General features: G+C 39.4%; 1 protein-coding gene across 12 annotated transcripts in view; it reads left to right on the top strand.

The window, feature by feature from the left end:
• The window catches only part of LOC111869995 (zinc finger protein 260), a 303781-nt gene that overhangs the window by 131637 nt on the left and 150346 nt on the right, over window positions 1-21798 (top strand). The window contains exon 4 of one of the 12 annotated variants that reach the window (XM_023861913.2): window positions 4017-5925. The exons of the other annotated variants lie outside the window; for them this stretch is intronic. Within the exon in view, the coding sequence (XP_023717681.1) occupies window positions 4017-5322 (1306 nt within the window). The 3' untranslated portion in view covers window positions 5323-5925. Of the gene's footprint in view, window positions 1-4016; window positions 5926-21798 lie in introns of those variants that run through there. 12 annotated transcript variants of the gene reach the window in all.

The raw sequence follows: 21798 nt of genomic DNA, 5'->3' as shown, positions 1-21798 counted from the left end.
GTAATACTTTCTCTGAGGCATTTGGACAGAAGTACAGATTTGTCACACAGCCACCATTATCAACAGTTCGCATGTGTCTTTAACAGTGGAGCACACTCCACAGACGGTATAAAGTGTTCTGTAGTGTTGTGTTGTGATGAGATGTGAAATAAGTGTGTGGGGCAGCCTGTCAATAATGTGTTAGAACAAGCACACAAATGTACTGTCAGAAGGCCATGAGCTGTTCCACAATTTGGAAAGGAGCCCAGCCATTGCCTTGATCCTAGTACTGCAAAATAGAAGTGACTCAGAAATTCTTGTACAAGTTACTGCTTTGAATAGGATAGGATGATCTATGTTGGCCTCTTTCTTTTCATCTGTCTCAGTATTCCTTTTAGGCGATTTCTAAAAACTTTGGAATTTGTGTGAAAATCGCTATCCACGCTGTGTTTATGTTTCTTAATTTTTGTAATTAAAAATTTACAACTTATGCAACATTATGTATAAGTGTCATTACATAACCTCTGTTACAGAACAAGGATTGCTTGAAAGATTAACTTAATTGTGTACATAAATACAGCTGGATTAAATCAACTGATGGTGGAGTTGCCTTCCCTCATAACTGGAGTTCACAGAAGAATAGGGTTGGAATGGAGGAAATTACACAGTAATAGATCTATATCTAATAGATGAGATACAGATATTCAGGAAAAAGGAAGAATCTAAAAATACTCTGTGATTGACAAAAATTTCTTTGATTTGGTGAATCAAGGTAGTAATTTGACATTTCATAAGTTCTAGCAGAACTTAGATGTACTGGGGGTAATATTGTGGGTATGAGGAAATGCGACAAGAAAGTTCTCTGTCCTTGACATTGGTTCAGATAAGGTCATTTCATTGTCTCGAGCGCTGGTAGCATACAAGGCAGGCACAGCCACTGGAGACTACTACAGACAAATGAACTCAGATTTGTTAAACGTGGATCAGTGAGAAAGTCATATGTAATTTACTTCGAGGATGCATACTCATTTCATACCGTTGCAAAAAAGGAAGTAAACTGTTATTCCTATATGACAAAACCAAAAATGGTGACATGGTTGCCTAGGAGGGGTTTGATCTATGTCATTGAGGAATGGTGTCAAAGGAAACAGATTAAATATGTGGAATCACACTAGAAAACAGAGGTTAATTGTATTCCATTAATTAAAAATGAAGTTGTTTTATTACAGTTAGTTAGATTTCCTGGAGACATTGGTTAGGCTGTTAGTTTCAAGGAGGGACATTATTACCTTGAACATGTGACATTATTATTGGTCATTATTAGATATTCTTATATTCACGGTTTGTAGTAGTAGTAGTAGTAGTAGTAGTAGTAGTAGTAGTAGTAGTAGTAGTCTGATATTAATTGTACCTGAGGAAGGGTGGGAAGCCCCGGGTTAATGTCTGGTGGGTAGGTGAATGTGTACTGTGTCATCCTGGTGCATGAACCAAAGTATTAACAGCCAACTCCAAGAGTAACAAGATGGGGTATGACCATTAATTAAGATGATGTGGAACAATTTTGCTCATTAGAGTGCAAGATTTTCAGTTAGCTTGGCTGCTGGCCTGAAACTGTTGACAGCACCACATTATGTTACTGATGATCTCTGATACAAAATTCCACTGCTTTCTGGCACTGGATGTGCCTTTCACTTGCTTCAAGGAAACATTGGCAGTCTAGTAAATGGGGTCCTGTATGGGTGTGATTCAGAAACAGCCTGCCACAAGACTTAATTGGTACATTAAGCAAATCATATTGTGGAATATTCCTTTTAATGTGGATCAAATTTAGAAAATTTAGGGGCAACACATCTTAAATAAGGACTTCTGATGAAAAATTTCAAAGTAACTTCAGTATAAGACTAAATTAAATGTTCAAAGCGTTAACCTTTGATTTGAATCCACATTCGAGCACCGGCATATGGTGTTGGTGACCAATTCAGTAAACCATCATGCCCCTGTAAGACATTTCATTGTCTAAGTAACAGTTATTTTAGTTTCATATTTACATTGTTGTGAAGTTGTTCCCTAAAACCTGTAATTTGGCTGTGTGTCTTTTTACCCTGATACTGCCAAGAGAACTTCCTTATGTTTGAATTTTTTATGTTACTGATAATCACATAGTAAATGCATCCATGAAGTTTGAAGGGTTCTGAATCCCTTGTTTATTTTTATTCTGCCATCTGCCTCTGGTGATGGTTCCTATTTTCAGGGAATGGGCATTCATGGCTTTACACTTTCTAACTTGAGGTCATGTGTGTGTGTGTGTGTGTGTGTGTGTGTGATTGAAAAACAGTTCAGTAGTAATATGCCAGTTAGTTGCTGCTGTAGTTGTGTGTATGTATACATTTTTTCATTCTCCCTGATATTACAAAAAATGGATTTGATGCTAGATTCAAAGAAAATACAAATTTCATTTATATTGAACTATTTTGATATTGATTTTTTCACTGTGCAGTAAATGTGAATGTAGTACATATGAAAATATGATTTATGTGAAGTGTGGAAGAATATTTCATTTCTTCGGTCAGTTTAGTCCAGTGAGAAGTTTTAAGTTTGTCTCTGTTTTGTTGTGAATACTGTTACAAGGCATCTTATTAAATATATTTTTAGTTAAATAAATAGTGGCTATATCTTAACATTTTGTGATGCAGCACTTAAAAACTAGGGCTAGCATTTCATGTAACAAACCAGCTAACTCCATTGAAATGAATCCTTGGGAAGGTACTGGTTCCTTAGCTTTCTGAGAAATTCAAGCATTTTGTGGAACCAGAATGTTTGTTGGCAATGTTACAAGCACATGTCACTGATCCCCATCATGAGGGGGCAGAATCCAGCGCACACCCCCATCCTATTTCTTTAAGAACCATTTTTATGTTGTTGTGCCTTTATTAATTCATGCAATTTCTTATTGATATTGCATACTTCAGTGCTGACGTTGAGTATTGTGCTGTTCATATGCGTATGTGTTGTGAATACATACATTTATATAGTACTTGATGACTGCAAGAGTCAGTATGTGGAGTCCAGCGTCCTACTGTGCAGTGGATGCTGGGATCACTGTTTTGCAGAGCTGGAATGGGGTTGGTAACAGGGATATAAAGCTTTTGGCATGGGTCTCCATGTTTATAAAAGAGCTTCTGTGCAGGAATACAGCGATGAGAATAGAATGTCGTGTTTAGCTTACCAAACATAATTATTGAAATTAGTCAATATTATACTGATTTCATGAAGTTGTTGTGGTCTGCTTTTTGTCTGTATTATTACAAATAGTGAATTGGGTGCCTAAATGTTCTACTTTGATTATGTTACAATAAAGTTGGCGGTTTGTACATGTCAGAGAAGTGTGCTATGCACGGGCCTTTTACGTTGGTATAAAAGGAGGGTACAGTTTGCAGTTTGGACACTGAATGTTGTTAACAAGCAGTGGTGCAGATAATATGAACGTGTGAATTCTGAATTTTGGTGGAAGAGTTATCCACTATCTTCACTTTCTTATGGAGGGTCAAGAAAATAGTGGAATACCTCGTGAGAAGTATCTTTTCTGTGTTTGAGATTTGAGCAGTGTACGTTCTGAATGTTAGTCATGTGTTGTTGCTTGGCTAACCTCGTGCAGTTGGAATATTTATATTTAACAACTCACTGAAACATACCAGGCTATCCTTAGTACTCTTATGACCGTTTTTGGTTTTTTAATATTTGTTATTCGTTAGAAGTTTGCTGCATTATAGTGGCTCTTTTCTGTTACTGCTGTTTTGGCAGTTGGATTACTGACATTATTTTTCAAATTGTATAGTACTATCAAGTTTTGAGGTGGGCACAACCACTGAGGCAAATGTGAATATCTGTAGAACTGAAAGTTAAATTTGTTTGATATTTCTCTTCCTTGAGCATTAGTAGATATCTTAATTAAATAAAAATGTGTGCATTGTCTGGAAGTGATTCAAGTCTGAGTGTTACACTGAACCTGGATTATATTAGATTTCTCTTCTTTCTAGGTCTTCAGAGGAACCAAGTGTTGGGAACAGACGTACTAGAAGTGCTACGAACAAGACGTTAAAAGAGTTGAAATGTAGTAAGAGAGCAGGTGGTGTAGACAACATTATGCAAACAATGGGGAGAATGTGTGGAGAGTTTTACAGCTGGATGGAGTCAGGCAGTCTCCCTCTTATATTATGTTTAGATGAGAGTAAAGGTGTCAAGGGTCAGACTAGTGCCAGTCCTAAGACAGAACAGCAGTACCATGACAGGAAGCAGCAAGAAGTTTTTAGGGGCATGCAAGATTGCAGAGTTGCAAGAACTAAGAACCAAAACAGAAAGAACTTTAAAACAAAAACAACTTTGAAACCAAGACTTAAAATAAAGGTGCCCAACAATGTGAAATCGAAATCAGAACCTCAAGAAAAACCCAAAACAAAGAAGCAGACTTCTGCTGAAGTGAAGGAGATTGCGTGTGAGAGCTGTGGGAAGATATGTACAACTAACAAACAGCTGAAAGTTCACATCCTTAGTCATAGCAAGATAAGGCCATATGCATGTGATATCTGCAGTAGAGCATTCAAACGCCCATATGAGGTCAAGAAACACATGAAGATTCATACTGAAGAGAAAGATCAAATATGTGACATATGTGGATATGCTACTTTGTACAAGACAAACTTGGTGATTCACAAAAGGAGACATTATGGCCATTATACTGTGAAGTGTGAAACATGCGCGAAAGGCTTTTATTCTAAAGCTGAGCTGGAAGAACATAAGAATGTTCATACAGGGAAGAGACCGTTCCAGTGTGATGTATGTGGCAAGGACTTCCTGTACCGGAACAACCTGAGTTATCACAAGAAGACAGAACACCCTGATGCAAGCTGGGACCCAAAGCACCATCAGTGTGAATTCTGTAGCAAGATCTTTAAAAGTAAAAAGCTGTTGCAGTCTCATCTGAAATCTCATGCAGGAATAAAGAAGCCAAAAGCCTTTTTGTGCGACGTCTGTGGTAAGGCTGTTACCAGTCGCACATCACTTGTTGCACACTGTCGCACTCACACAGGAGAGAAACCAAATGTGTGTGATGTGTGTGGCAAGGCATTTGGAAAACTGGACTATCTCCGTATTCACAGACGTACACATACTGGGGAACGGCCACACTCTTGTGACCAGTGCGGCAAGTCTTTCACGCAGCTCTCTACGCTCACTGTTCACAAACGCTATCACACGGGTCAGAGACCTTACCACTGTACAATCTGCAGCAAAGACTTTGTGACAAAGACTCTCCTCAACACACACCAGAAGAGTCATGGCATATAAGCGAATGAATTAGCTGTAGGCTTTGTTCATGCTTAGGTTTAACACAACCTGCAAGAAATGTTGAAATACTCCTTTGCATCTGATTGAGATTGTTTCCTGATGCAAATCGTGTGCTACTTTTTATGAGGTTAACTGGAGTATTTGCTTTTCCTACTGATCACAGGTGTAATCTGTGAGAAAGTCTTGGAGGAGTATGTAGTGTAAGTTGATGTAATTGAGTGAAGTGTTTCAAGTATAAGAAGTTTTATGCTGGTATCCAGCAGAAAGTAGACTCCAAAATGTTGACTGGAATAACCAGTTTATTGTTGCATCTACTACTCTGTCCAAAAAGTATCTGACCTTAGGCCAGGAAAACAAAGTTCTGTATCTGGGTGGCTACAGTACCTAATTCCCTTCAAAGTAGGCTCCTTGTGACTCCACACACTTAGCCCAGCAGTCCTTCCATCGCTGAAAGCAATTCTGGAAGGCTTATTTTGGCAGCTGCACCATCACGTTCTGTATGATGTCCTTGCAGCTGTCAAAATGGGAGCCTTTTAGCGGTGTCTTCAATCTTGGGAACAGCCAGAAATCACAAGGAGCCATGTCAGGAGAGTATGGAGCCTGGCAAACCTGCGGAATGCCGTGCTTTGCCAGGAAACCCTGGATCAGATGTGATGAATGAGGTGGGGCGTTGTCATGATGCAGCTGCCAGTTGTGTGCGTCCCACAGCTCCAGTCTCTTGCACCGAACTGCATCACGAAGATGGCAAGGGACTTCTTGGTAGTACTCCTTATTGACAGTCTGGCCTAGTGGTGCATACTCATGATGCACAACATCCCGGCAATCGAAAAAAAGTCAGTATCACGTTCACATTGCTCTGAACCTGTCGTGCTTTTTTGGGCCTTGGGGATGTTGGATGCTTCCATTGTGATGCCTGGACATTGGTTTCTGGGTCATATCCATACACCCATGACTTATCACCAGTGATCACAGTCTTCAGGAACTCAGGATCCCTGTTGGCACACTCCAGCATATCCTGCATGACCTCAAGACAGAGTTGTTGCTGCTCCTGCGAAAGCAGCTTGGGCACAAATTTCGCCGGCACTCTTCGCATGCCCAAATCCTCAGTTAAAATTGTGTTTGCGGAACCTCTGCTGATCCCCACCTCATCAGCAACTTCCCAGATGGTCAAACAATGGTCCACCATGATCAGTGTCTGCACTTTTTCAGTGACATCAGCATTTCGGCTCGTTGACAGTCTCCCAGAATGCTGGTAACTGTCAGCTGACATACGACCATCTTTAAAGCGGTTGAACCACTCTATTATTGAGTCGCCCCCATTGCATCATCGCTGAAAGCCTACTGAATTTTGCGGATTGTTTCCGCTTGGGTATCCCCAAGTTTCTGACAAAACTTGATGCGGTATCACTGCTCCCAGCATTCTGTCATCTTGAGCGAAACGAGAATGCGATGAATATGTGTTACACCACTTTGCTATCTGGCAGCCACAGACACATCCGGTAGTGTTGCGAGTCAGCAAAAAATCACGCATGCACATGAAAGTCCTTTCTACCACTTCGCTCAGTTTCCCCACCCCTTTGGCCATTACTTACAGTGGCAAAAATTAAAGTCTGATACTTTTTGGACATATGGTGTATATTTTCAGTTTCTGTATGATGTGGACTAGTTTGTGCAGGAACTTGGTTGCAGTTGTATATGCTTACATAATTTTCTCACAGCTTAGTATTTTGTTTGTGGTTTGATGACAGGACTGGCATTTGATACTGCATAGGGTTAATCGATTGGATGATAGTGAAATTATGAAATGGGAGGAATGTGGAAGTAGTTGTGCCCTAATTTTAGATACTGTCCTGGCACTTGCCAAGAGGGGCTGAAGAATACTATGATGTATGTCGGAATAGTGAGTGTCTTGGCTGGGTGGTCATCTCCCGAATACATGTGAAGTAGTTTTATTGCCTTCTTACTTTGTAAGGCTGTTATTGTGTGCAATATAATGTTTGTTTTGATTGATAGTGGGTGTCTTCTCATTCAGCATTGAGCAGTTGATCATCACAAGTTGCTTTTCATCTAGAGAGCATTTCTTGAAAATACAAGGGATCTTTGAAACTTTATTTACCATTTGGAAACAGACGTTGCATGGTCAATACCTGTTTTAATGCATCAGTGAGACATTCTTTACAAAGGTATGAATCGTTGGTGAAACTGAATGCCTGGGCTGTTAGTCACTGCTTGAGAGTTTACCTTGTGCTGCGTGGCACTACCGGTCAAGAAATATATAGGATGGTAGTCTGCTTCTGAAGGTACATTTCAGCCTAGTGAAGTTTGTGCCCATTTTCACTTGTTGTACATCCTTTCATGTGCCATCTTAGTTCAAGGTGATGTTTGTGATGTTGGGTTTCCAGCTGTACTATGGTGAATTTTACATTCCCATTTGTTTACACTGTGTGAACATATGTGGCATAGAGCACATTTTAAGGAGGAGTTTCTGTATTGTGCCCAACAAGATGAAGTAACTTGGAGAAGACGTAATTGGATGTAGCATGAACTAAACCAAGAGCCACATGTAGATGGCTCTTCCTGATGCCAAGACTCCTTGAAAAGAATGCCTGAGTGTGAGGAGTGCAATGCGCTTCTTGTGCACTCAAATGCATGTTCTCAGTCACACAAGGGGTTGCAAATGGTAGTGTTTAAGAAAGACCAAGAAAATACATCATCTCAGAATAAGCAGTTGAATTTTATTGTACTTGGGTTTAGACAATGCAGTTTCAGGGAATTTCCGTAGTATGTTATCACATTTGACAAAATGGTGTAAAATTTTCAAACAGATTTATGCCCAAGGATTATGTTGAACTGGCCAATTACAGGGAATTTCCATAGTATGTTATCCCATTTGACAAAATGGTGTAAAACTTTCAAACAGGTTTATGCCCGAGGATTATGTTGAACCGACCAATTACAGGGAATTTCCATAGTATGTTATCCCATTTGACAAAATGGTGTAAAACTTTCAAACAGGTTTATGCCCGAGGATTATGTTGAACCGACCAATTACAGGGAATTTCCATAGTATGTTATCGCATTTGACAAAATGGTGTAAAACTTTCAACCAGATTTATGCGCGAGGATTATGTTGAACTGACCAATTACAGATTTCAGCAGCAAATTGTGATCCTAGTTTTGGAGTTTTTATAGACAACATGAGAATGTTGATTTCCTAGTGTGTGCAGTAGTACATGACCATTCTCACAGTGACTATTCTTAATAGTGACAAAGTAGATAGTGATGATGGAGAAGATGACAAAAATCTGGATTGCATAAAGGTTCCTGTTCAGCCCTCTTTTCCCTGTGTGAACTGAAACATGTTCCCATTCCAGATGCATATCAGTACATTGTCTGTGAGTGATATCATTCTGACAGTTTAAGTGTGGGATCAAGTTCTAGATTTTGAGTTAGCATGTGGGTTTGTTTTCCTATCACGGATCAAACCACATGGTCAGGAAAGCAGAACTGCAGAAGTAATCTCTTGTCAAGTGGTAGTGATGAAGTTAATGGATTTGGCAAACTATCTCAGTAAAGATTACTGTTTTGTCACAGACTTTACCGATATTGTTATAGTGAAGATCCTGTTTGGAAATCCAGCTTCCTTCATTGTAACCTTGAAACATAACAGGATAGACATGCAGAGTGTCTGAAAGAAAGAATTCTGATTAGTGAAAATAAAGTATTGCTGTAGGAATGGAAATTCACAGATGGTTTCAGAGAAATGAAAATGTAGGTAGTCACTGCGTTGTCTCACCATGCACACTGTTGTTGAGAAGAAAGGAGCTTAAGATCAAACATAGTAATCAAGATCCTGAACTGATTCAGTGGTTATATGTAAATATAAGAATTTCATGGAAGTATATCAGGTCTGATGCTGTGCTCATACTTTGATGTTGGAAAAATGCTAAGATATTGTAAGATGATGATGTTCCTTGTCTTTGCCAGGATTGTGTTGAATGCATACATAATGTACAAATATAACACCACTGCCACTGAATGTTATTGAAGCAATTGAAGACACATAGCTAGTGGACAGAGACCAGGACCTACTGCAGTAAGAGACGCTGCAGTGTTACGGAGCATACAGATATGTGTTTCCAGGAACAAAAGATGCAGGCTCTGTAAAAGGATTGCCCTGCATATGCTGAGTGATATTGTACAGAGGTCTACATGAATGTTATAATATGAAGCTTCCCAGTATTCATGTGTTGCAAACTTGTACATAATTTTATTTAGCTGTGAATGTGATAGTGATGTGCAAACCTCTTTCCTAGAACTATATCCAATAACATAGTGGATTTGTGTTATTCTTCAGATACGCTTATGAAGATAAATTTATGTTGATGGTGATTTCTTTTTCTTTGGCACTGTTGTAGATTCAGTGGAAATGCCATTGCACATGCATACACATGGGCCTGCCCACAAAAACACACATGTACAGTATTGTGGTTTGGCAGTAAGAGGATTAGTTGCGGAGGATTTAATATGGCATGAAAAAACCTAGAAGGTGTAGAGAGATGGCTGTCTTGGGACATGTTGGATTGTACTACTAATACTCATAATAATTGTTTTGTGGGCCCCCTTTCGTTGATGTTTGCAAAGGTGATTTCTTTAATAAGGTTGTGAATTCAGAGTAGTCACAGAAGTAGGTGGCTTTGAAAAGTCTTTGAGAGAACTGTTACTGTTGAAGTTTATTCATGATTGTAACATTCTGCAGACTTCGCTATTGCATGGTTGCATCTTCTGTGGTGCAGTTTTATAGATCCTTAATGACCATAGTGTAACTTGCTAGTTAGTTGGTCATGTCTTCACTGTGTATAAACATTTATACTTAACAGGTTCTAAAAATGATAAACATGCCACCTAGTTTGGGCGGTGGGACTTTGTGACATGTATACACTCAAATTTTGTGTAAAGTTAGTGTTGGTGTGTCTCGACATGATTATATTCACTCGTCCCATATGCCTTTAGTTGTGCTGCGGAGTATTTATTTTTGATGATTATTTCAGAGTGTGAGTGCAAATATTGTGCAAATCTTTCAATATGTTAATATCTGATGGCTTATAATTAGCCTACTTTGGCACATTCTGTGAGGAATGGCTGTGCTAGCGGTATTCTTCGTACATGAGTATTTTAGAGGGGCTGTATTCTTGTAAGTGCTAGAACCTGCCCATTACAATGTCCTAAGAGGTTTTTTGTTTCTCTAAGTGTGCTAGTCCTCAGAGAGATTGTTTTTCTATATCTTTTTTTTTTAATATATACATCGTAAAGCATCACAGACTTATGAATTTGTAAACCTTTTTGTAGTATTATATTTTATTCTGTTATTGCATGAATGTAACACGTCCATTATTGATGATAATGTTCTGCTCTGTATTATGTATATGTTTATAGATTAAAAATGTAAGCGCTGAAATAGTGACTTGTGTTATTTCTTATTAATCGTTTGACATGAATTGACACATTTCCTGGTTTTGTATACTGTCCACTGTGGTTTCTTTGTCTTTTCCTTTGGTCTACAAAGTATACTATGGCCTCTTTCATGCAGGGAACTGGTTTTGGTAGTTATTGGCGTGAGTAGGTGCTGAAGAAACTAGAGACTATTCATGTTATATTTTAGCGTCCTGTTGCACTGATTTAAGTCCATGATTTATTTCACCGTCTTTCAGTGCATACACTTATCCACCTCACTCCTCTCTCTCGCACTACATGTTTCGGCACAAACGCAGTCACAGGAGCAAGACACAACATAAAGCACAATACATACACGATGATAGAGGGAGTGCTCTGACGGAGGAGGTTAGAGGTGACTCGAGAAGTGTGATACGATGTAGGAAAAATCCTGAACAATTTTAATATTTTTAATATTTGATATTTATCAGTATGTATGATAAATATATGTTTTGATTATTTTAATATGAAGACAAGGCATGCAGTGAACTAGTTTAACGTTAATCGAATAAGCACCTGAAGATGGCACTTTTGTGCCGAAACATGTAGTGCGAGAGAGAGGAGTGAGGTGGATAAGTGTATGCACTGAAAGACGGTGAAATAAATCATGGACATAGAGACTATTCATTGATATTTATCGTACTTGAGACTCAATGGTGAAAGTCGGTCTGTAATCTAAAATATTTGTACAGGAACAGTAACTTTTAACAATTAAATGAGAATAATAATTTTAACCTGTGTTTTATAAAAAGAATTTGATATATTAGTGAGTGTAAATCTGGATAAGATACAGGGTCCAATGAGTGAAAAGTGAATGTGACCACGTGTAATTATACAGCCGTGTTCATACACCTGAGGATGACCTGTTGAGGTCGAAACATATAGTGATAATAAAAAACGTGTTGTGTAGTCAGTAAATTCACTCTACTATTAAGGAACAGTACCTGTTACAGGCTACCTAATTCCAGGCAGACTCGTTACTCCATAAAGGTTCATATGAAATCTTCTCATGGTAGAACTATTTAGGCAAAAGAATATAATCTGTAACAGGGCTGAGCAAAGTCTGTAGTTTAAGGACCCAGATTTGGAGTTGTGTTTTGCTGATCTGAAAAATTGTCAGGACAGTTTAGTTTCAGGGCTATTTCAATAAGTGGAATGTATAATAATGTATACTAAATGCTATTACTTATCATATTATGAGAAAAGGTTCTGCTTGCAGCAGTTGCTCACAAGTTTTATATATGGATTTAGTCCAGACAGATCTTAGTGGCTTGATATGGGCCATAGGCCATAGCTGTGCCCACTCCTGGTATAGAGGCTTGATACTCGCATAGAAAATGACGATACTACTAATGTACATTTATGTAATATCATCATTCCTAATCTGAACAACTTACAAGCATTATTTGATGTTACATGGATTAATAAAGAAATTTTGTACCCATGAAGTAAAGTTACTTATATGTGTGAAGTTCTGTAAACAGGTTTGACAAGGAGGGGTACTTAGGTCATATCACTTTATATTTCATAATATTGTTGAGATGGCTTGTGATAAATCGTGATCTCTTGTATTATTTTATGAGATATTGCTCACCACACTTGAAATTATCAGTAGGCATGTATAGTTAGACAGTTTACTGATATAACATCCTATGAGCATTATGGAGGTGTGAATTCAAGGGGCTGTGGCAACTTCAGTTTCAGTCTGAGTGACCACATGGGCTAGTGTGTTGGTTTTAGATTGGAGCTCCCTGATATAAATTTACTTAACTGGTCTCTCTTCATGTCCTGTAGATATGTCTTCATTGAAATAGAGGTCTTATTTCACTATAAGTACTAACTATGCTTGTATTCAGTGCCGTGACTGGCTATGGGCTGAACGGCAGAGGGTTTGAAGTTCCGAGTCCCAGTAGGCCCAAGAATTGTCTCTCCTCCATATCGTCCAGACTGGTTCTGGGGTCCACCCAACCTCCTATCCAGTGGGTGCATGGGACTCTTTCCCCAGGGGTAAGGGGGCTGAGGCTTGAAGCTAACCACTCACGCGCAGCTAGTGCAGAGGTTAAGATAATTAGGATCTATACATCCACTCCCCGACGTGCCTTCAAGGTGTAGTGCTTAATTTATTAAGCAAAGAGATAGACTTTTTATTCCTGCTGCATGTTTCGGTCGTACAAGACCATCAGGAAGTTAATATTTCTGTTATTATATATGACACGTTGCACTGGTATTGTTCCATATCGGTAGTTCAGTAACTGAACATATTTCTATATTAACTGCCTTATGATGGTCTTGTACAACTGAAACACATAGCACACATAAAACCACATTATATCCTGCACCTCTGACCCCAAAACGGTCTTTGGAAATGTTTTCGCAGGTTCATTGTCATGGAAAATACAAATTGAATGTTAATTCGCAAAGTGAATGTGTTGTCTCTTTGCACTCTGTTAAGAACTGCTCATTATTACCTGCTTGTGTTGATGAAGAAACATTTAGCTGTGCTGTTTGTAGTAAAGAATTCAATTCATTGAAGAGCCTGAATAGTCGCAAGATATCCCATATATAGTCTCCAGTTGAAAGTTGAACAGCAGGCATTGAAATGTTCCACGTGTGGGAAGGAATTCAGTTTGAGGAAAAGATTGACCAGTCTTGTGTTAAACACAACATGGAACACCACAGAAGGAGACATTTAAATTAGTACTTCATAAAATATAATGTGTGTGTGAAAGAGGATTCTTTTCATCAAGAGAACTGGAAGTACACATGAGTATTCATACCGGTAGGAATCCTTTTGTTTGTTATATTTGTGCTAAGTGTTTTGCCACCAAGAGCAGACTGTACTACCACTCAGACCAAACACTATGACACCCAGCAGAGCAACAAAAGCTTCCAGTGTGGGAACTGGGTTGGCTGTCTGCAGTCACTCTCACTTCATATGGTGTCACATACTGAAAGAAACCCTTCCTCGTGTGATGTCCGTGGCAAAGCAGTGTCCAGCCTGGAGCCCCTGTGTGCACATTGGCACATCCACACTGGGGATAATCCAAACGTTTTTGATGTTTGTGGAAAAGCATTCACCAAGATTGAGGGTGTGAAAGTGCACAGGCATACCCATACTGACAAAGACCCGATTCTTGTAGCTACTGTTGGAAGTCATTCATATAGCAAACATCACTTACCATAAATATTCACTACCATACTGGACATAGAGACCATACCAGTGCAACATCTGCAGCGGGCTCTTTGTGACAGAGACAGCCCTAAATACACACTGTAANGTCTTCTGGGTTTAGGCGCCTAAACCCAGAAGACGACTTTCTTCTTGTCCATATTAAGTTTGAAATTTTTGTAAGAATGTTGGTGTAAAATACCTGACCACCTTGCAGTTGCATTTAGGAAGCTTGTCTGATGATGTAAAGATGAGTCATATATTCCGGGACACTGAGGTGTGAACGTAGCAATTTATGGAATGTGGCACACATTCCAGTAGATTTTTATGAACATATCAGAGGAACATGATGGCCTCCTCTTCTGCCCTTAAATTAGGGGCAGCACTACCTGTGATGCAGTAGTTGTAATCTATCATAGTATTTGGATAGTGAACTTTGGGAACTGTTAACATAAGAAGATTAGAGTGGATTGCAAATCCTGTTGAAATTGTTATAATGTAGCCATGTCTCAGTGAGTTCACTCTCTAACTGGTCCATCATACTCTGGCTTTCTGCGCAGTATTATTTCTTTTTTATTTGATGCCCTTGTTTGGACTTTGTCTTGATGTTGCAGTCCATTTGTTCAGTATTCAGTGATGAGAAGAATAGTACAAAGAAGGTATGCATAGGAACATTTACAATTCTTTCCATGTTGTGAGCATTTTATATAGTTAACGGATGAACTCAAACTAATGGCGTGAGTTAGTTTTTTCTTCATTTGTGTTTTCTTGGTGAAATGCTGTCCATGTTTCTAGACCTGGGCATTCTCAATAGAACATGCAGTAGTTTTTGTTGAATCCATAAACTGAGGTAAAGTGTGTATGGATTGGTCAGCAGCCTGAGGTATAGTGTGTCAGCCTTCCATCTTCTCATGATGCAGCTGCAACCACTGTCTCACCATTGTCTCTCATGATATACTTACTATATGCTACTAACGTTAGTTCTAGGAACATTTCCTGCTGAAGAGATTATGTCTTTTTACACAGATATGTTGCTACTCATGTGAAGCCACATCTGACATTAGACTAAGGAGTGCATAACAAGGATTGCATTACTCTTGTTTTATGAGCATGTGGCATGAGCCATTCTTAAGACATTTCGCAAATTAGATTATCTGAGAATAAATTATTAACAGTTTCATAGGTGTGCAGAACTATGAATTCTCAGTTTTTTCCGTTTGTTCTGCTCATTAAGCAAGCGTGGCAATGTTGGTGATAGAACTTGTCTGAAAGAGGCCTCTTCAAATTACGAGGCCTAATTATATCTAGCATCTAATGGGCAATGGTTGTGTTGATAAAAATGGAAAAGAGACCTGGAAATGAGGTCATCTCTCTGAGAGGAGTAGTTTGTCTTTCTAAGTTGGTGTCACATTTGTTGCACTGTAGTTTTGCATGAGTGTACCTGCACTCATTCAGCATCCCTGTATGGGCATTTATACTGTATGGACGCCATATACACATTTTGTCACTGAACACTTGCAGTCGTAGCCATTGAGTAATTTCCTCTCTGAAGAATGGGTGGGTTTGTCTCATATGAATATGCTTGGCATTTTTTCACGTTGACGTATCGCACATACGAGTATAGAAGTTCAGGCTTTGCAAAGCAGATTACTCCCATGTCGTTCATCTCATGCTATGATGGCAGTTAATCCTGGCTTCGCCTTGTGCTATGCTATGAACATGACCATTCTCCTGCCTTCATATGACATCTGCTTGTTGACTACACAAATTTGTTATATTATCTTATACATACAAAAGGTACCATTTCAAGAATGTTCTGTTCCTCCACATGTTCACATACTCTTTCAGATGAAACACGAGCATTGGGAAGCATACCACATTCACAGAATGCATTGAACATGTTAGAAAACACTGTCTTCTGGAATTCTGCTTGTTGGACACCATCAGAGGTATTCTTCAACAGCAGCAGTGTCACTACTTTCACAGAAGCTCTAAAGGTGGAGCATATTAGCATCTCCAGAATTTGTGAAGATTTGAGGCATTTTTCACAATAATCCTACAGTGTCACTATTAGTATCACAATGGCCAACTGATTCACAATATGTAGACAGCGTTGCAGTTCAGTGGAAGCGAAGGACAGTATTGGGTGCTAAATCCAAACTACTGTACAGTCAAATATACATAATTCCATCTTGGAAGTCGTTCAGAATAGAGCAATATTTACTTGGAATGACCGATACTCTGACCACAGATTATTGACCTTTCTTCCTCAGACATCCTGTATAGTGCTAAGTGTCTGCAAGATTAGAGACTGACTAATTGGAAACGATGTGGTAATAAGCATTTATGGTCTCGTTTGAAGTAGGTAATGTGCTGATATTTGTCTGGAGGAACTGATGAATATCGCATATTGCTCATTGAGGATATCTGGCATGAAAATCATTATTTGAANAAAGATCATTTATATAGAAAAGAAATAGAAGCGGACCAAGTATGGACCCTTGAGGGACTCCATGCCTGACAATATCCCAATCTGATCTAATAGTGTTGCTCATTTCAATATCTGTTATTAGTACTCTCTGATGTCGATCTGATAAGTATGATGCAATTAAATCATAAAATCTACCTTGTATCCCATAATATTGTAGTTTACTCAACAATATTTCGTGATTCACACTATCAAACGCCTTCTTCAAGTCACCCAGGAGTTCCATAGGTGGTTACATTTTAGTTCTTCTATGTAACATGAAGAATGCACATTGGTATTCATGTATTCATTCTGTGTCAAAATGCCATGTTTCCTTAAAGCTCATTTCAGTATTTTCTATTTGTGACTAAATGTTCCACATCCTACCTTTCATTCATGTTTTGTTAAAGGAATGTTTGTATTTCAAATGTCTGTGATGTGGACTATGTGTGCAGCCCAAAACATGCTCTGTGACTTTGTCACCCAACTTATATTTTGTGGATGTTGAAAATTATGAAACTCCACATTATGCAGTTGTCTCGAGGCACCCAGTGCCCATATGTGGCATATTTGCATGATGTGGAAGACCCATACAAAACAGCAGGAAAAATTATGGTATGTATATTGACAGATGTTCACAAAGTGTGATGATAGAGGGGTTTTGGATTGATGATTGAATTTATTGGACTCTTTGATACATCACATGACTACACTTTACATTTCAATACAACACACCCACTAGTGTCCACAGTCACATCTTCACTAGCCATTGCTTGGTAGCTGCTTTTATCAGCGAATGCTCTGCTTCCTGTATGTTCCCAAACTATCCCCAGCCCCAGCTACCAGCTTTTTACATCACCACTAACAACGACTGAATAGCAGCAGCCCTGTTACTAACCCACTAACTCACCAACTAACTGCTTTAAGTGACACCTCACTAACTCCTGCTTACAACATCTCAGCATGGACTACACAGAAATCACTGTTCCTCTGTAGCTGTATATGGGCCGTGGCCTACTAACAACCATTGTGTAGTTTCACGATCAATTCCAAGTAACAGTAGTAATACAAACAGTAATATAGTCTCTTCTTATTTTGGTAGGAGATTTGAAACAGAAGGGTCTGAATTGCTGGTGGAATAGATTCACCGAATTTAATCTTCACTTAATACCTTTGTCAGTGTAGTTACAAATATGCCACCCACTAGTGTTTTGAAATGGAAATTACCTAATTGTCAATATATAATGATAAACTCGCTGACATAAATCTTAACGTTACGTGAATTTAATAACACACCCCAAATTACAGGTCATCATGGAACAAGAACAAGAAAGCATAATAGATTTCCAGGACATTACTATCCAAAGAACTGGCAGTAACCTTATAAGATACCTACCAAAAAGCATCTGCAACTGACAGTAATATGTAACATCCCATGTTACTTCATGCAACACAAAATGTCAGCAGTTATCTGCATGATTAATAGACTTCAGAGTTTCCTATGAGAAAGGATAAGTGAAACACAGAAATGAACACAATAAAAGGCATGTTACAACAAGAGGAGTACGAAAAAAAAACGCTTAAAACAAACTAATCAAAGCTAACACATCAACATGTTCAACAACAAAAACAGGGTGAATGTGCTACACTTCCTTCAGAAAGGAACTCAATAAAGTTGCCAACATATTTGAAGAACCAACATAAAAATACAAGGCTCGTCCACAAAGTAAGTTTCCCTGGGGTTGTTTACAGAAACAAAACAGAATTTCATGGAAATATTTATTGCGACAGATACAGCAAGTGTTCAGCTATTTTTCAAATAATAGCCACCAGAATTGAGACATTTGTCACACTGTGGGACCAACTTTTCAATACCTGTGTCGTAGAAGTCTGCCGCCTGGGATTGGAACCACTATGTGACAACCATCTCCGCCTCTTTGTCATTCTCAAAACGCTGATGCTCACCAGACAGGAATTTCTTGAGGTGTAGGAAAAGATGGAAATCACTGGGACAAGGTCTGGGCTGTAGGGTGGATGATTAAACACCTCCCAGCTGAATTCCTGCAGGAGACTTGCTGTCCATCGAGCCGTGTGCGGCCTAGCATTATCGTGGNTTCATGAACAACAGATGCTGTGTGACAATTTCGTGCAACAAGGAGCAGGAAATCTGCGGAACATGACTGCTGAGTTCTGTAATTGTGACGCGACAATTCTCCTAATGCGTTCCCGCACAAGCTCCACCAGGTCGTCTGTAATGATGGATGGCTGCCCACTGCGATTCTCACCATGCACACTTTGTCGACCTGCTGAAAATTGTCTGCACCAGCGACGCACCATCTGCTTGCTCATGATGTTAGGCCCATAGACCCGGCACAGCTGACGATGAATTTCGATTGGCACTGTGCTCTGTGCATTCAGAAACTTTATCACTGACCGCACTTCACAGTTGGCGGGAGCTGGAATAAGAGTCTCCATCTTCAACAGCTGCAACGATGCTACTGTGGGAACGCGGGAAATTCCTTTAGTGCATGCGCCATGCTACGTCATTGCTCTATCATGTATGCGCAGTCACGCAATATAAGGTTTGCTAGCTGTGGGACGAGTGGGAAACTTACTTTGTGGATGTGCTACATAGATATAAAACTACCAGTACCACACAAAATCATATGCAAGTAAAGTAACACAATATGACAGCATTGGAGTTGTAAATATGAACTTGCATGTAGAATTGTTCCCTACAGTACGTAGGTCAAGTAGGACATCCATTCAAAGTACAGTTTAAAGAACATATACACAATAAAATAAAAATGAAATACATCCATATATGCACAACACATAATAATCATGGGCCATACACCTGGAAATATGCAGGACACAGTGGAGCCAGAAAGTAGCCAGAAAGGCAAGACATATGATTATTTTGAACCGGGAAATTGAGCCCCATGTTTATGAGAATGAGAGAGACATTCTGCAAGGATCAGTGCAGTCACAAGTAGAAGTATTGCCATATGGGGAAAGATGGTTGGTATTATTGATAGTTGCAGGCAGATTACATTCTATTTCTCTTCTTTCTAGGTCATCAGTTCTTCCCTGTGTTGTCACTGCAGATTCACACAGCAGGGCATTGTTAAATTTGATTTCTGAAGCTCCAACAGCAGAAGAATTTACGTCAAGAAGTGGAAATGCCCAGGATTCTTCTTGGATTCCAGTGCTGTATGTCACAGACTCATCTGGAAATAAGTCTGCAGCGTCAGTTTCGAATACTAGGGCACTTCCCCATTTTACAGACACTGGTAGCAAGTATATGACAAGCACACGTAGTGTGCGAAGTCCTTCGGTTGCAGAAGCTGTAAGAAGTGTGGGTAAAGAGGTGAATAGTGCACATTTTATGAATGTTTCAAATCCCAATGTATGTAAGAAGGAAGCAGAATGTAAAATTGGGTTTTCACCAGAATCCAGTGGTAATTCTGAAACTGCGGTTGAACATTCAAGTGTTCATGATATGTTTAAATGTGATACGTGTGGACGGGAGTTTGTGTCCAGAAGGTATCTGCAAAGACATGTTGTTTGTCATAGCCAGGAACGTCCATTTGCGTGTAGTCTATGTGAGAGGAGGTTCAAGCGAAATGGAGATGTGGCAGCGCACATGAAGAACAGGCATAGGAATGAACGAGACCACATGTGTGATGTGTGTAATTTTGGCTCAAATAATAAGTCTGCGGTAGAACGTCACAGGAGGAGACACTTCAACCAGTTTAGTCTTCAGTGTGATGTTTGTGGCTGGGGCTGCTATTCCATTGTGCAACTGAAAGAGCACCAGAACCTGCACACTGGTGCTACCCCATTTGAATGTGATGCATGTTCGAAATGTTTCTCAACAAAGGGGCGGCTGAAGTACCACAAAGAGACCAAGCACCCAGACCCTGCCCGTAAATCCAAGCGCCCTCAATGTGATCTGTGTGGCAAGACCTTTTCCTTTCAGCAGTCACTAGTCCTTCACTTAAAGTCCCACATGGGGGAGAACACATATTTATGTGACATTTGTGGTAAAGTTGTCACAAGCCGTGAATCTTTCCAGGTTCATCGACGCATCCATACTGGAGAAAAGCCGAATGTGTGCAACAAATGTGGCAAGGCATTCAGCTCAACTGCAGGACTGCGTTTGCATAAGCGAACACACACTGGGGAGCGTCCCTTCACCTGTGATGAATGTGGCAAATCTTTTACACAGTGTTCTACCCTTACTGTTCACAAACGTTACCATTCTGGACATAGACCTCATCAGTGTGAAATATGCAGCAAAGTCTTTGTTACAAAAACAAGACTTAATCACCATCGAAAAACTCATGGAGACTGAGAGACATTCTGTAGGTTCAAGTAGTGTAGACAGCATACACAAAACATCTCTTACATCTGGGCTTTGGGGTTTGAGCAATAAGATACGATCACTTTAACAAGTAACTGCATGTTGTGCATAATTTTCAATAGACTGCCATTCATGTCAGTAATGCTTCTAATCAAGACACATTAAAACGATGCCAAAGCAGTTTAAAGGTGGAATGCCATTTCCTGAAGTCATAGATTTCCCTATGAGTAGTTTACTGTCTTATTCTTCGTAGTCTCTGTACTGAGTTAGTATCCACACTGTACAGCACCAGGATGTTTAATGAGTAATTCATTGGAATTGATTTGGAAATACTCATTGCCCTATCGAGTTGCCTTTGACTGGTGGGATACAGGACAACCGTGAAACTACTTGGTCAGGTAGAAGTTGTCTTGGCCAAGATTGGAACCAGTCATGTAATACAAAGCACCAGCCGTTTTGAACCAAGGAAACCTGTTTTGAAGTGTTGTGGCATCATTGATATACAGCTGATTGTGTCCTGTTGCTGATACAAAACCCATGGTTTGTGGATGTTGTAAGGAAAGGAGAACCTCTGTTACTCCTATGTATTGCTTTTCAACCACAGACTGGGATGAAGTTTGCATGAATATCATAGCATTCTGTATTTTTAATGGTAGAACAATTGGCTGACTGTATGTGAACACATGCAGCATTGTTTGCTGTTGGGACCTGAAATTTGCAAAATATACAACTTTTTTTTTGTCCCTTCTAAGAGAAATGGAGTCCTGGTGTCTGCTGTAGAGGGTGAACCTATAAGTGACAAACCTTTGTGTCATATAAAATCTTTTGGGGTTTTGGTAGTTTTAGATCCCAAAAATACAGAAAACTGTAGATCTGTGTATTCAGTGCTTCAGGCATGGTTATAATGCACCATTATTGAATGGGTTCATTCAGTGTTATCATCATCATCATCATCAGTAATCTGTCAGACGACAGGTCCAC

The sequence above is a fragment of the Cryptotermes secundus genome, unplaced genomic scaffold (assembly GCF_002891405.2).
Source record: "Cryptotermes secundus unplaced genomic scaffold, Csec_1.0 scaffold2458, whole genome shotgun sequence".
NCBI classification, from domain to species: Eukaryota; Metazoa; Arthropoda; class Insecta; order Blattodea; family Kalotermitidae; genus Cryptotermes; species Cryptotermes secundus.
The sequence above is the reverse complement of the archived record's forward strand: the minus strand, read 5'-3'. Positions and strand labels throughout refer to the sequence as shown.